The sequence below is a fragment of the Leopardus geoffroyi genome, chromosome B4 (genome assembly GCF_018350155.1).
Source record: "Leopardus geoffroyi isolate Oge1 chromosome B4, O.geoffroyi_Oge1_pat1.0, whole genome shotgun sequence".
Classification (NCBI taxonomy): domain Eukaryota; kingdom Metazoa; phylum Chordata; class Mammalia; order Carnivora; family Felidae; genus Leopardus; species Leopardus geoffroyi.
Window position 1 is genome coordinate 12,749,914 of NC_059341.1, and position 15,037 is coordinate 12,764,950.

At 51.2% G+C, this 15,037-nt stretch overlaps 1 protein-coding gene across 12 annotated transcripts in view; it reads right to left on the reverse strand.

Annotated features, from left to right (window-relative positions):
• Window positions 1-15,037, reverse strand: part of FRMD4A (FERM domain containing 4A) — a 612,832-nt gene that overhangs the window by 194,871 nt on the left and 402,924 nt on the right. The window contains exon 1 of one of the 12 annotated variants that reach the window (XM_045464726.1): window positions 11,753-11,987. The exons of the other annotated variants lie outside the window; for them this stretch is intronic. Within the exon in view, the coding sequence (XP_045320682.1) occupies window positions 11,753-11,761 (9 nt within the window). The 5' untranslated portion in view covers window positions 11,762-11,987. Of the gene's footprint in view, window positions 1-11,752; window positions 11,988-15,037 lie in introns of those variants that run through there. 12 annotated transcript variants of the gene reach the window in all.

Consider the following 15,037-nt stretch of genomic DNA (forward strand, 5'->3'; position numbering starts at 1 on the left):
CGGCAAAGTGTGATGTGACACTGAGCTCACACCCACACATAAAAGTTTTACTGTGCGGCTCTCATTTTCATCTGAAAGATAAAATCCTCATTCCGTTAAAGAATCTCACCTTATCTACTCAGCAGTTGAAGGAATTAACTACCCCTGGAGAGGTGACGCTCTACTGAATTTTTCCAAATTCATTCTTCTCTTCCAAAGAGCCTCCATTTTCAGGCCTGGGGAATTTATGACCACGCACCCTGTGTTACCAGGGAATTTACACGCTGCCTCCCTTTGGGAAGGCAAAATGTCCCTGGGTGGTAGGGGCAGGGGGGGAACGCAGCCCAGAGAACTGAGTCCAAACAGAAACCCAACTTTGAATCATCGTGATTTTGAAAGTATGCCTGTCTTTTGATGGCACTGATGGGGCTTTTTTTTTTTTTTTTTTTTTTCCTCAAAAGGGGGATGGTTTGTTGTTCCGGACTGAAGGAAGACGGGCCCGTCCTGTTCTCATCAGTTCAGAAAAGGTTCACCATCCTGGGCGTGTGCGGGAAAGAGTGGACATCTGCAGCTTTGTCTGCCTTGCCAGGCCTACTCAAGTTTTCTTTTGAAACTGAACAATTGTAAAATAATAGTGCTTTGCTTGTTTTCATTTTCAGCTGCTCAGACACAATTGGGAGCCTTGGCGTCCCTCTCAGAGGAAATCCTTTCGGAGAACACGGCTTCTTGTAGATGTCAGCTGGCCGTTACCCCAACATAAATCGTCTTGCCACAAATACAATTCTACACCAAGCAGAGGCCTGCCAAATGCACCGTGATGCTCAAGGATATATAGAAAAGCGTTACTTTGGAAGCCGGGTGTCCACGCTGTTGATCCAACTCTGCGGTTAAGACACACACGGAATCAGGAGGACTGTGCATAAACAGAGACGTGCATTTACGACGCTAGCTTAGGTGAGCAGAGCCGAAAATGAAACGGTATGTGTAGTTTAAAGGCAGCCTATAAAATCATCGCGCGTGTGGACAGGAATCGAGAGGCCAACATAAAAATAGTTGGTGTGCTAGGGTAATAAGCGTACGGGCAGTTTCCTCCCAAACCATCCAAATATGACTGACTTTTTTTTTTTTTTTTCAGTTAAAACAAATGTAAAAACAAGAAACTTTATCTAGAAAAACAAAATCACGGTGTTTGAGGTTAGCCAGAGGAAATGGGTCCTGAGAAGCTTCTTTCTCAACGAATCGGTTCTAGATCGCCTGTGTTTTTTAATGTATCGAATCACATTCGTGAGTTTACAAATGAGAATTGTAACGGTCACACGGGTTGGGTCGGAATACTGAAGACGAACAACCCAGCACATCCTCTCTCTGCAGGTGGAATGAAAAAAAATGGCGACCAGAAGTTACTAGGCTTCGCATTATGACTCTTTTCTCTACACATCACCTTTCCCTTTCCCATCACCACTCCCTCCTGCTCTCCCTCCTCCCTCTCCTGTTTTTGTCCCTTGCCAAATAATTTACGCACTGTGGTACACACGAAGGGAGGAAGCACTCTGAAGAAATAACCCGAGTTCGGGGCTCAGCCGGTTGAGCGTCGGGACTTGGGCTCAGGTCATGATCTTGCGGTCTGTGAGTTCGAGCCCCGCGTCGGGCTCTGTGCTGAGCGCTCAGAGCCTGGAGCCTGTTTCCGATTCTGTGCCTCCCTCTTTCTCTACCTCTCCCCCGCTCATGCTCTCTTAATGTCTCAAAAATAAACATTAAAAAAAAAAAATTAAAGAAATAACCCGAGTTCCACTGTCTATGACATTTTCATAGAAACCTAACGCAGGTGTACAAATGGTTACAGGGGTCACTGATTCTGAGCTTGGAAACGCACGTGGCTTTCAAAAATAAAAACTAAAAAGCATTTCATTAGCACGTGTGACCATTACATTTCCTGAGGCACATTTATAGCGAGACTGATCCTGAGGCACCCGGCAGTTGGGTGAGGGCAGGGTGGGCACAGGGGAGGGGAGGCAGCATTCACAGCCGGCAAAAATACCTTTGAACCTTGCTTCCCCACGCCCACTTGGTTGGTCTCTGGGCCCAGTAAGTTATCGTGTTGCGACTCCTATTCGTTTTAGAGACAGTGACTTTCTCAGGCAATAAAATGAGAAATATTAAAGACTCAGGGCGCCTGGGTGGCTCAGTCAGTTAAGCCTCCAACTTCGGCTCAGGTCATGATCTCACGGCTCGTGGGTTCGAGCCCCATGTCGGGCTCTGTGCTGACAGCTCGGAGCCTGGAGCCTGCTTCGGATTCTGTGTCTCCCCTCTCTCGCTGCCCCTCCCCTGCTCATGCTCTGTCTCGCTCTTTCTCAAAATGAATAAACATTAAAAAAAAAAAAAAAGAAATATTAAAGACTCACTAGGATTGTATAAAGTGAAGAATTCACATTTCCAAAACATCTTCATTTAGGAAAGTTATCGATACTGCTCCCCCCTCCAAAATCCTAAAATCCTATCCTTTAAAATTTTATCATCATGTAGAAAATTCGGATTTCAAAAGCATGCAAGCCAAGGCCCCAACACAGAGACAAGCCTCCTGTCCTAGCCTGGTCCGTTAGACCACAGAGCATCCCAAGGCTGCCACATGGGGGGTGTGCTACCCAACGCCTCACAATCCGCCCTTTGACCTGGGCCGGTCTGTGGCTCAGAAGGAAATTCCAGAGACATGACTACAATGTCCCAGCACAACTCACTGTTGGAGCGTCTGCTCTTGGGGTCAGCTCCACACGTCACATCCCTCCCTCGTTCTTCTGAGAGCTTCCTCTCGGACTGACGAAGCCCCAGCGACCCGGCTCAGGTGCCAGAAAGTCACAGGATCACAAAATCTCAACGATCCCAACACTGTCACCTCCAAGAGACGAACGAAGGCGATACTTTCACGGCGGCCTCAAGAAACGCAGCTCACCGCGAACACGCAGACAGAAAGGACTTGGGGCAAATTAAAATTTGTGGAAAATACGCATACATTTGCTGATGCTCACACTTAACCTGTAGCATGGAAATCCCAGAGACAATAAATTGTTATAATGTAATATTATAATATCAAAACAGGCCTGGGGAGCCTCTGCCCATAATCTTTAAAGATTAAGGGTATTTTACCCAGCTTTATCATCCATAATCTCCTCTCCCCCATCTCAAACCTACCTTTTCTGTCTTTACGTGACATCATATTAAAATAACACAGCAGTGGAAGGAGACACAAGGTGACAAACACCAGAAGTCTGATTCAGAGAGAATGACCTTGTCCCTGTTTTGCCCCCTGTCCTCTGGCAAACTGTTTCACCTCCGCCTTGACCACAAGGTGGACCGAAGAGAAAGACACACACAGGCGTGTCCTTGAGACTCTTGGCTGCAGAATCCAGTTGTAACCTCTAACACCCAGATGAAAGTGATTAGCGAGGGGCTCTATTACAAACAAATTCACATGGCGATGCGACGGATTATGAAAGCTCAACTAGCCTTGCATTCTTCCAAGCTCAACCTCCCACACGTTTGCGTTTGATGAGGGCACAAGCTGGTCCAATGCTTTACCAGAGGACATCTGTAAAGCATGTTTTTTAAGAGTCTTTTTTTTTTTAATGTTTATTTATTTTGAGAGAGAGAGCAAGCACGAGTGGGGCAGGGGCAGAGGGAGAGCAGAGAGGGTCTGAAGCAGGCTCTAAGTCGACAGCACAGAGCCTGACGTGGGGCTCGAACTCATGAACCGTGAGATCATGACCTGAGCCGAAGTCAGACACTTAACCGACTGAGCCCCCAGGCGTCCCTGTAAAGCCTGTTTTAAGGCCACAGTTGCTCAGATCCTGCTTCTGCCTTCAGCAAAAGGAATGGGGTTTTCTCCGCGGGAAAACAAGTCGTGGTGCTGTGGGTGCGCTTAGGGCTTGAGGGCAGCACAGGGCCGCTCGCTGCTCTGGGGTAGACGGTGCGAACCCGGACTCTGCCACCCAGACGACCAGCGTCGCGTGTGATGGAGCCACAAGTCCTACAGGACAAGCCATCCCCATTCTCCCCAGGTGGTGCTGCAGGGCAGAGGCTCAGGAAGCACTAACATTCTCTGGGTCTGACGTTTAGAAGACGAGGAAGTGGACCCAGACAGTTAAGCAGTGAGGGCAGACAGGAAGCTCCAATGCTGGGCTTGGTGATCCTGGTGAAGAGGAACTCTGACCCAGAGTGAAGCTGTGGGCTGTGGAGAAGGAGGGAGGGAGGAGGGAAGGAGGGAAGGAACGAGGGAGGAGGGAAGGAGGGAGGGAAGGAGGGGGGAGGGAGAGAGGGAGGAGGAAAGGAGGGAGGGAAAGAGGGAGGAGGGAAGGAGGGAGGGAAGGAGGGGGAGGGAAAGAGGGAGGAGGGAAGGAGGGAGGAGAGAAGGGGGGAGGGAAGGGGGGAGGAGTGAAGGGGGAGGGAAGGGGGGAGGGAGAGAAGGAGGAGGAAAGGAAGGAGGGAAAGAGGGAGGAGGGGGGGAGGGAAGGAAGGAGGGAGGAGGGAAGGAAGGAGGGAAGGAGGGAGGGAAGGAGGGGGTAGGGAAGGAGGGGGTAGGGAAGGAGGGGGGAGGGAGAGAGGGAGGAGGAAAGGAGAGAGGGAAAGAGGGAGGAGGGGAGGGGGGAGGGAAGGAGGGGGGAAGGAGAGAGGGAGGAGGGAGGGAAAGAGGGAGGAGGAAAGGAGGGAGGGAAGGAGGGGGAGGGAAAGAGAGAGGAGGGAAGGAGAGAGGAAGGAAGGGGGGAGGGAAGGAGGGGAGAGGGAGAGAGGGAGGAGGGAAGGAGGGAGGGAAAGAGGGAGGAGGGAAAGAGGGAGGAGGAGAGGAGGAGAGGAGGGAGGGAAGGAGGGGGGAGGGAAAGAGAGAGGGGGGAAGGAGGGAGGGGGGAGGAGGGAGGGAAGGAGGGGGGAGGGAAAGAGGGAGGGAAGGAGGGAGGAGGGAAGGAGGGGGGAGGGAAAGAGGGAGGGGGGAAGGAGGGAGGAGGGAAGGAGGGAAGGAGGGGAGGAGGGAAGGAGGGAAGGAGGGAGGAGGGAAGGAGGGAGGAGGGAAGGAGGGAGGAGGAAGGAGGGAGGGAAAGAGGGAGGAGGGGAGGAGGGAGGGAAGGAGGGGGAAGGGGGGAGGGGAGGAGGGAGGGAAGGAGGGGGAAGGGAGTGAGGGAGGGAAGGAGGGGGAAGGGAAGGAGGGACGAGGGAAGGAGGGGGAAGGGAAGGAGGGAGGGAAGGGGGGAGGAGGAAAAGAGGGAGGAGGGAAGGGGGAGGGAGGGAGGAGGGAAGCAAGGAAAGAGGGAAGGGTACTCTTCCCACCTTCCAACAAAACACTGCAATTGGAGGACAAGCTATTGACGTGGAGGCCGGTAGTCGCAGACTTGGAGAGACAAGGTCCCGTCGGCGCGACCGACGGGCCAGAGCGGGACAGACCATCCCCCTCGTCTGTCTGAGGCCAACCCCTCTGATAGACGGTCAGGAGGAGATGGACACCGGGAGCCCGGAATGCACGGGCCCCGCGGTTAGGCCCTGCACTGCAGGTCCCCAGCTGGCGAGCAGGGCGGAAAGCTGGCTTCGGTTCCCTTCGGCGCAGGGGAGGCGTCCGGCGTCCCGGAGGGCAGCAGGCCTTTCTGCGTTCCCCTCCCACCGATGCCTCGAGAGCGGTAAGCGGACTGTCCGCAGGCTGGTGCTTTCTGCCAGACCCAGGGTCCCGGACGCCCCGCGCACACACGGAGACTTGATCCTACCCGCCCTGGGCTGTGATTACTGCCATTCCCATTAGTATTTGCAGAGGGGGCGGGAAGGGTCCAGAGCCTACTCCCGACAGAGGAAAGGAGCTGGGGGTCCCGGGCTGAGCCAGCTGCCAAGACACCGCGATGACAAAGAGCCACGGTCACACTTCTTACCAGTGACCCCTGGCTGGAGGGAGAGACGGACATTGGCTTTTGCTCATTCTTCCAGACCCAGCTCTGCGGACGCTCGTGCTTTCCCCTCGCCCACCCCGTCCGGCCGCTGCCCCAGGCCTGAGGCACTGTGTCCCCCCCCCGTCACTCTGCCCGGTCTACTCCCCGGGGCTCATGGAGGACGGGAGGCTGGCTCGGAGCCTGACTGCGTGGGTTTGTGTTTTACGCCGGCTTCACCACAGGCGAGCCGGGGGCGACCCGCTGTGTCACTGTGTCACTGTGTCACTGAACCAGCCCGTGTCTCATTCCCTCAACGTGACTGAGACAGTCATGGTGCCACCCCCGAGGGGCTGCTGTGAGGAATAACTAAGTTAATGCAGGTCATTCCTAACGTTTGGGGCGTAGGAGGCTCTCCATCAGTATGACCTTTAGAAGTTTCCAGTAGGGAAATGCGAGGCCTCTCTGAGCAGGACACAGTGAACCTCCCCACCCAACTCCAGGATGGCCCAGGTGAGGCTGAGGCTTTCTGTCCACTCACACAAGAAGTTTGATACTCGGCAGGGTGGGTTAGGATACTGGCGTGGACAGCTGTCCCCTGCGCTGAGCAGAGCTCTGTGGCGGCCCTGGCTATATGCGGAGGGGACACTTCATCCAGACAGGGGCCCTGGATGGCCAGTCCTTCTCCCCAGCGGAAGCGTCTCCCACAGCCATCCTGCGCTAGCTGGCAATCGCCAACAGGAGAGCTGACGTGAGGAACTCTGGAGTTGGCCTAAAAAAGGACGTTCGGGAAAGTCAGCACACGCCACGTGCATCAATACTGGCCGGACAACACACGCCATCAGGCCGCAGTCTGCAGCGTTCACGGAGGAGACGAAGGTTCTTGCACCTGTTTCTCTGGGCAGGTGCGGGGTGTTACTCTTACGCACCATTCCCAGCACAGGTGTCCATGCAGACGTCCTCTCTGTGCGGCCGAGCGAGGTATTAACCCCGAAGAAACAAAAGATGCAAAGAAGCAGTAAGAACCTACCTACCCAGCTAACATCCCACCGTAAGTTAAGGACAGACGCCAAGAAAATCACAGGGGTTCTGTGTCATGTTGCATTTGGCTCTTGTATCTTAGCGGCGGAGTCTTGGGGTAGGATGGAGATGCTTCTCCCGAAGCAAGAGTCAAATAACTATAGTTCTTTCACTTTGATGACCGTGCTGAGAATCTTTACAGTAGAAAAGGAGGGCTGACGAGTCAGACAGGGACCCCGGACACGAGGAAAACAGTTGTTAAAAGTTCGGAAAAACAACAACGAAAAGGTTGACTCTGTGGAGCTAAAAGGATGTAGAATGGAGACTTAACAAGTAACAATTTCATGACATAATAAAAATGAAATTGGAGTGGGGCGCCTGGGTGGCTCGGTCGGTTAAGCATCCGACTTCAGCTCAGGTCACGATCTCGCGGTCCAGGAGTTCGAGCCCCGCGTCGGGCTCTGGGCTGATGGCTCAGAGCCTGGAGCCTGCTTCCCATTCTGTGTCTCCCTCTCTCTCTGCCCCTCCCCCGTTCATGCTCTGTCTCTCTCTGTCTCAAAAAATAAATAAATGTTAAAAAAAAATTAAAAAAAAAATGAAATTGGAGGAAAGCATGAAGATGCAGACATCCAAAGAACACAACGTATCCACAAAGAGAACTCCCGAGATTTGGGTACAACATATACAATGTGTCAAGGGGGCGCAGGGCAACTTTATATCCTGTAAAAACAGGAGGAATATTTTCAGTGTGTCACAAACGGACAGAGGCGGAGAACCCAAGTTGACATGTGAAAGAAGGAAAGCCTAAGAACAATCAAAGAGCCTTCAAAGATATGTTGGAAGCAAGACGAGGGGGGAAAGTAGTGTTTTCATTGTCTGCAGCCAATGGATTTTGTTCCAAGACGAGCCGCTGAACAACTTACTACCCAGTTCTGGGTTCCTTTCAACCTTCTCAAGCAAGGAGGGAAATGGTGGGGCTAGCTAATACAACATAAACTAACTGCACCTCTGGCCCTGAAATAAATTCCACATGGTTCATAAAGGTAATGTTAAAAATAGGTGATTTATTTACGAAGGCTTTCTGAGCATGAAAGCAATGCGTGAGCTCCAAGGGAAAAATGTATATATTAGACTAAAACACGTCATTTAAAAAAAGAGAAGTAATTGTACTTCGCAAACACCCTGAGCAAAAGAAAAAGCAACCGCAATGGGGCACCTGGGTGACTCGGTCAGTTAAGCGTCCGACTTCGGCTCAGGTCACAATCTCACGGTTCGTGGGTTCGAGCCCCGCGTCGGGCTCTGTGCTGAAAGCTCGGAGCCTGGATCCTGCTTCTGATTCTGTGTCTCCCTCTCTCTCTGCCCCAACCCTGCTCACGCTGTCTCTCTCTGTCTCTCAAAAATAAATAAATGTAAAAGAAAGCAAGAAAGAGAGAGAGAAAGAAAGAAAAAGCAACTGCAAACTTTGGGGAGAGGGTGATGGCAACTATAATGAGGGGTTAATATATTAAAGATAAAATTATTTCATTAGTAGATAATTACAACGTAATGCGAAGGTTACTAGTACCCTATGGGAAAGAAAATTAAGCTGCCCATGGCTAAAGAGTTCATATGCTATGGCTGGGTAATTTCTCTTCTAAAGAGATGTGTCTCCTTCTCCAGGAAGCTGGAGAGTAATCTAGTGACCCATGCTCATGAGATTAGAGAGGCAGGGTTAAAGGGTGATGTGGGATAATGTCTACCACAGCTTGTGTTCATTCAGCCAGTGTTTATGGTACAGAATTATGTGCAGGGCATCTTATTAGATATATGATGATGCGCACGATTTTGTTCCTATGTTTATTGAGCTTCTCTGTCCCACGAGGAAATACCGAAGTTCCCCGGTGAGTACGGTGTAATCTGTGTGACAACAGGGTGGGCGTCAGATGTTCTGGGCACAGGTTGGGAGGGACCGTCACTCCCATCTGGGGGGGACTGGGCAATACTCAGGTGAGCAAGTAACATGTGAGCAACGGGACGTCTTGCAGAGGCAGCCTGATGTCAGGAGGCCTGGAATGGGAGAGAAGGGGGTGCATTCTGGAAACGTGGACCGTGCAGAAGAGGTGAAAGCAGAGAGTGGTGGGTGGACAGGGAGAGAGGAGAAAGCCATTCATTTATGCTGACAAAAGGGAGGAGCAACCATACCCTCAATGGCCTGAGGGTGGCTCCATCACTGATGAAATAGTAAGGAGCCCCTGAACATCGTGTTCAAATCGATTTAACCCTAACTGACGCAGAAATGAGGGAATCTGCAGTGTTGAGGCTCAGTGCCGCAGAAGATACACATGCACTTGGAAAACGGTAAGGAAATACTAGATATCAGCTGTCTTTCTCAATATCTGCATTATCCCCCCATGACTTACAACCGGACGAAGAAAGTGTGCTGACCAAAGTTACAGCTCACAGGGAGGTGTAGACGGTACCTTCAAAATCTAAAACAGCTGGGATCGCATCATTCACAGTTTGGGGGTCTGATTCTTAGTTCACACGCTAGAAGCACAACATCCTGAGTAATGGAATTAAACCCTCCCACACGCCGCCACGGTTAAGCCATTTCTGGGAACCTACGTTCACTGTGGGCGCCATATTTTACATGGGAAACGAAGGAAAGCAGAGCAAGGCAAAGAATAGTAACCAGATTGGGTAAAGATCTGGAAATGAGGTCTTCTCAGGAAAACTAAATGCCAGCCTATACGACAAAGATTCTAGTGGAAAGGCTGCACTATAATCTATGGCCCAGGCCAAGACATGCTAGTGAGGGAAGAGGGAGGGTGTCGATGCCATGGAGACAACAGGTATAAATTCGGGGCGCCTGGGGGGCTCCGTCGGTTAAGTGTCCGACTTCGGCTCAGGTCATGATCTCCTGGTTCATAAGTTTGAGCCCCACACTGGGCCCTGTGCAGACAGCTCAGAGCCTGGAGCCTGCTTCAGATTCTGTCTCCCTCTCTCTCTGCCCTCCCCCACTCACGCTTTGTCTCTCTCTCCCTCTCTCTCTCTCTCTCTCTCTGAAAAATGAAGAAACCCTAAAAAAAAAAAGAAAAAACACAAAACCAGGTATAAATTCAACGGGGCATGCCTGGATGTAGAGACTTGCTAATTTAATGATTTCATGCTAATATGATGATTAAATTTAATGATTTAGTAAGGAGCCTGAAGAACTTTGCTTGGGTGGGCAGAAATGGAATCAACGAGCAGAAAAGTTCCAGGAGACACATCTGAATTCAACAGAAGGGAGAACTTTCAAACAGACCGTCACTGCTCAAAATGGAATGGGTGGCCCCGTCATCACCGCATGAGATCAGGAAGGGGCCGGAAGACCTTTAGCCAGGGACGTTGTAGAAAGGATTACTGACCTCCGGGGGGGTGGGAGGTGGGACAGAAACACCCTAAGGTATGTCACAGGTACCTGTGCACACCTACAGACAAGAATTTAAAAAGAAAATTCGTTTCCGATAACTCATGTATTATAACACTTCCTGCCACAATATTACATTCGATGAACCAAATATTGGCAACATCCACTCCCGGCTTCACGAGTTTTTTGAAAAACCACACTACCGACTGGCAGGCACAAACACACTCTGCTTTTTTTTCCTACCCATGTCCTTCGTGCAAACGTGCAGGCCAATGTCCTGTGTTTAAAATACAAGGCTGTGTGCAGTGGCTACATGCCTGGTTTTGTATCCATGCACTTGGTGACCAAGAACTTCAATGACATTTTCTTGGTAACATGATGAATTTGCCTACATGCTCTAACGTCTAATTCAATCTGTGATTTTAAATTACAGATTTTTTTCCCCCAATTTTTCCTTATTGTGATTATACTGTGATTAGCGGGATGAGACAACACGATTTACGACTATGGGTCTTACGAATCACATTTTTGCCGTACGCATTCTGTTGACATTAAAATGATACTATACGTGTGACTGACACAGAATGACAAGACTGTCCGAACAGGCGCTCAGCACCTATTTTTATACGAATTCATAAACATATATTCACATAACATATATCCTTACGTATTTCAAGGGCAACCCCAAAATACAGGTACTATACAACTTACTCTGCCTTCAGTGAGACCGGTTTTGATACGCCTGTTCTGTAGACACAGAGCCCAGAACCCAGGCTGAGGAACACATGCACTCTTTGTAGCGCGTATGAGCTATAGGGCCACGTGTCAAATGACCGTGGCCATCACCGGTAGCTGGGGCGTCTTGCCACACAATTTGGAGGCGGGTTTTCCTTCGCTTAAACAATGCCCTTTGTTAATGACAGGCAAGCTCTCCGTTATCCCCGGGGATGTAGGGGACGGAAGCGCGATTTGGAGACCACCTGTAAGACACTGCAATTCTATTCTTAGGTCTTTGGAATTCCCCTCTTAGGGGACTCTTGCGGCACAGGGGGAGAAGGCCACCTAAGAAAGGGACATGGCCACCTGCTTTCACAGAACCTCCAGGGGACACGAAGCAGCCACTCGCGCCTGTCATGCTTGAGTCCAGGGGCCCAGGGCTCAGACGTCAAGTCCTCCAGGCTTGGAAGGAAGCATTCCAGCCCAACAGCTGGCCCTTTTGAGATTCATGCTCAGATCAGACCAAAATTGCAGAAGCATCGCAGCAGAGCACATTGAAAGGCCGTGGATGACCCCGTCTGGAAAGCCACAGTCCCGCAGTGGGGGAGGGGGTCCCAGCTCCCGGAGATAACAGCAAGCCTTCACCACCACCCCCCCCACACCCCCTGCCTGCCCAGATGCCCCAATAAAGAGCTGAGTGAGGGGAGAGCTGAGGAGCTCTGCTTGCTTTCACGGAAGTTTTTGCAGCTACCTTTGACATCTCGACCGGGCAGGCGATCCGGGCTGGAGGCTGCGGCCTGGATATTTACATAACGGACTTGTCTGGAAAGGACTGTGCTGGAGACGCCTGGCAGAGACTCCTCGCACTCCTCGAGCTCGAGCTGCACTGGCGGCTCCCTTCCTCCGTTCATCTTGTCAGAGGTTTCAACACTGCCTGGCTGCCCCACGAACCACCCCAGACCCTGCTGGAGACCTGCTCGTGGGGCTCCTCATTCTGCTGCCCCAGCACCGTGCACAGGACAAGTTTCCAGAACCACTGTACTCCTTCCCCATTTAAAACTGGGGGTGGGCGTAAGGCCGGGAAAGGAAGGGAAGGGGGGGCGGGGGAGGGAGGGAGGGGAGAGGATTCCAAAACCAAAGAGGAATTCCGCACCCCCCCCCTTCCTTTTCACCCACGGTCCCACAAGTCTCTCAGTGGAAAAGCTGTCACAGGAAATGCAAAGCCTTAAAATGCAATGGCCGTTTGGCAAATGGTAGATCTAAAAATATCCAGGGTGCATATCATTAGTGAGTAGTTACAGAAGTGAAGACGTTATGTGTATCTGCTAGTCAAATCAAAAGTTCTAATTGGACACAGAAACAATTTCTCAGGGCTTTCGGCAGGAGGTAATTATTGTGTTGACTACACACAGAAAATAAGGACAGAGCCGAGCCTGCTGTTTGGGCGGCTTCACGAAAGAAGGAACGAGGGACATGTTTTCTGCCTGTATCACGACGGATCAAAAGATGGCAGGGCTCCTGATCGTTCCTCTTTCCTGATTTAACCAGCAGTCCCGGTAGGTCAAGTGGCCTACATACGTCATTTCAAACCCTCTGGACACCAAACTTGAGTGTACTTTCAGCAAACACTTTAGAAAAGGCCTTGAAATGAGTTTGTGATTGGAGAACTGTGCAGGGAGTCTGGATGCTACAACAGAACAAATACAGGAGGCCGGGGGAGCGATTACATCTTAGATCCTTCACACTTCCCAGCATGGAGCTTTAAACACACAAGAGTCTCAGTAAACGTGACTGAGTGGAAGCAGGGAATTACAATTCTGGATCATGGTGATGGCTTCATATGACAAAACTTATCAAACAAGGGGGGGCAAGGTCGGTTAAGCACCCGACTCTTGATTTCGGTTCAGACCAGGATCTCATGGATCATGGGATCGAGCCCCACATTGGGCTCCAAGCTGACAGCACAGAGCCTGCTTGGGATTCTCTCTCTCTCTCTGCCCCTTCTCCGCTTGTGCATACACACACTCTCTCTCTGTCAAAATAAATTTAAAAAGTTAAAAAAGATGGACACCTGGGTGGCTCAGTCGGCTAAGCATCTGACGTCGGCTCAGGTCATGATACCGCGGTTCGTGAGTTCGAGTCCCGCGTCGGGCTCTGCGCTGACCGCTCGGAGCCTGGAGCCTGCTTCGGATTCTGTGTCTCCCTCGCTCTCTGCCCCTCCCCTGCTCATGCTCTGTCTCTGTCTCTCTCTTCCAAAAATAAATAAACATTAAAATACTTAGAAAAACAAAAAACAAAAACAAAACCTTACCCAATAGGACCCTTTAAATGTGTGTTTATTGTATGCCCGTGGCCCATCAATAAATGTGATTACAGTGTGAGGCTTAGAGATACTCCTCTCACACATCAAAATAGAGACAGACCCTCAGGAGGACGTGGAAAATTCCAGCTGAAGCAACACACCATAACAGAGTTCTTCACACCTTAAGGAATGACTTCATTTTTCAGAACTTATATTCTTTTCTTTTGAAGTTTGGTGCTTATGGTTTTTCCTCAGATCTCGTCTTATTCAGGACTGAGGCCTGGCATCATCTCACATCATCTCTAGGTGGCTGAGCCCCACGTCACTGGGCTTCCTCCTTCCGCAGGCTTATCTAGGATTCTGTATAAACCTGCCCACTCAACGTCGCCGTGTGGCGATCTGGAAGGCACCTCAAACTCCGCGTGTGCCAAACAGGACTGCTGACTTATCCTCCTCCCTGACCCACCCCCACCCACGGCTTTCCCGTCATGTACCAGCAACTCCAGCACCAAGCTCTGCTCCTTGGGCCCCAGTAGTGGACTTCTGTCTTGCATCCCACATCCTACCCCCAACCCACCAGAAAATGTCATTGGTTCTCTCTAAAATACCCAGACACTGAACACTTCATCATCATTTATCACCTGCCCGATTCTTGTAACTGCCACTCATCTGGCACCTCCTGTGTCACCTCTGCTTGGCCTTGCAGTCTGGTCCCCACACAGCACCATAAAACTATCCCTGTGCAGCCCCGGTGGGGCCGTGGTGCTCCCCAGATCTGCCCTCTCCGATGCCCCCCTGCCCCCGGTCGGAAGCTTTCGAGGCCCCACGTGATTCCGACTCTGTGCCTCCTTCACTCAGCCTGCTCTTCAACAGTCATCTCCTTACCGTTCCCTCCATGTCACTCTTTCCTCTCGGGGCCTTTGACGAGCTCCCACACCTGCCTAGAATGCCTCCCTCAGACACTCCTGTGGCTCCAGAACTATAGGAAATAAATGTCTGTAGTTTATAAGCCACCCAGTCTACGGTATTTTTCTGGCAGCCCAACCAGACTGACACAGTGCGTGAGAGTTAGCGTAAGAACAGAAGTTTAAGAGGGGTGGCTGGGTGGCCCAGTCGGTTGAGCATCCGGCTTCGGCTCAGGTCGTGATCTCACGGTTCGTGAGTTCAAGCCCCGCGTCGGCTCTGTGCTGACAGCTCGGAGCCTGGAGCCTGCTTCGGATTCTTTGTCTCCCTCTCTCTCTGCCCCTCCTCAGCTCACTCTCTCTTTCTCAAAAATAAATACGCATTGGGGCACCCGGGTGGCTCAGTCGGTTGAGCGTCCGACTTCGGCTCAGGTCGTGATCTCACCGTTCGTGAGTTTGAGCCCCGCATTGGGCTCTGTGCTGACGGCTCAGAGCCTGGAGCCTACTTCGGATTCTGTGTCTCCCTTTCTCTCTGCCCCTCCTCAGCTCACGCTCTCTTTCTCAAAAATAAACACGCATTGGGGCACCCGGGTGGCTCAGTCGGTTGAGCGTCCGACTTCGGCTAAGGTCGTGATCTCACGGTTCGTGAGTTCGAGCCCTGCATCGGGCTCTGTGCTGATGGCTCAGAGCCTGGAGCCTGCTTCCGATTCTGTGTCTCCCTCTCTCTCTGCCCCTTCCCTGCTCATGCTCTGTCTCTCTCTGTCTCAAAAATAAATAAAAACATTAAGAAAAAAAAAATAAAAAAAATACGCATCAAAAAAAAAAAGAACAG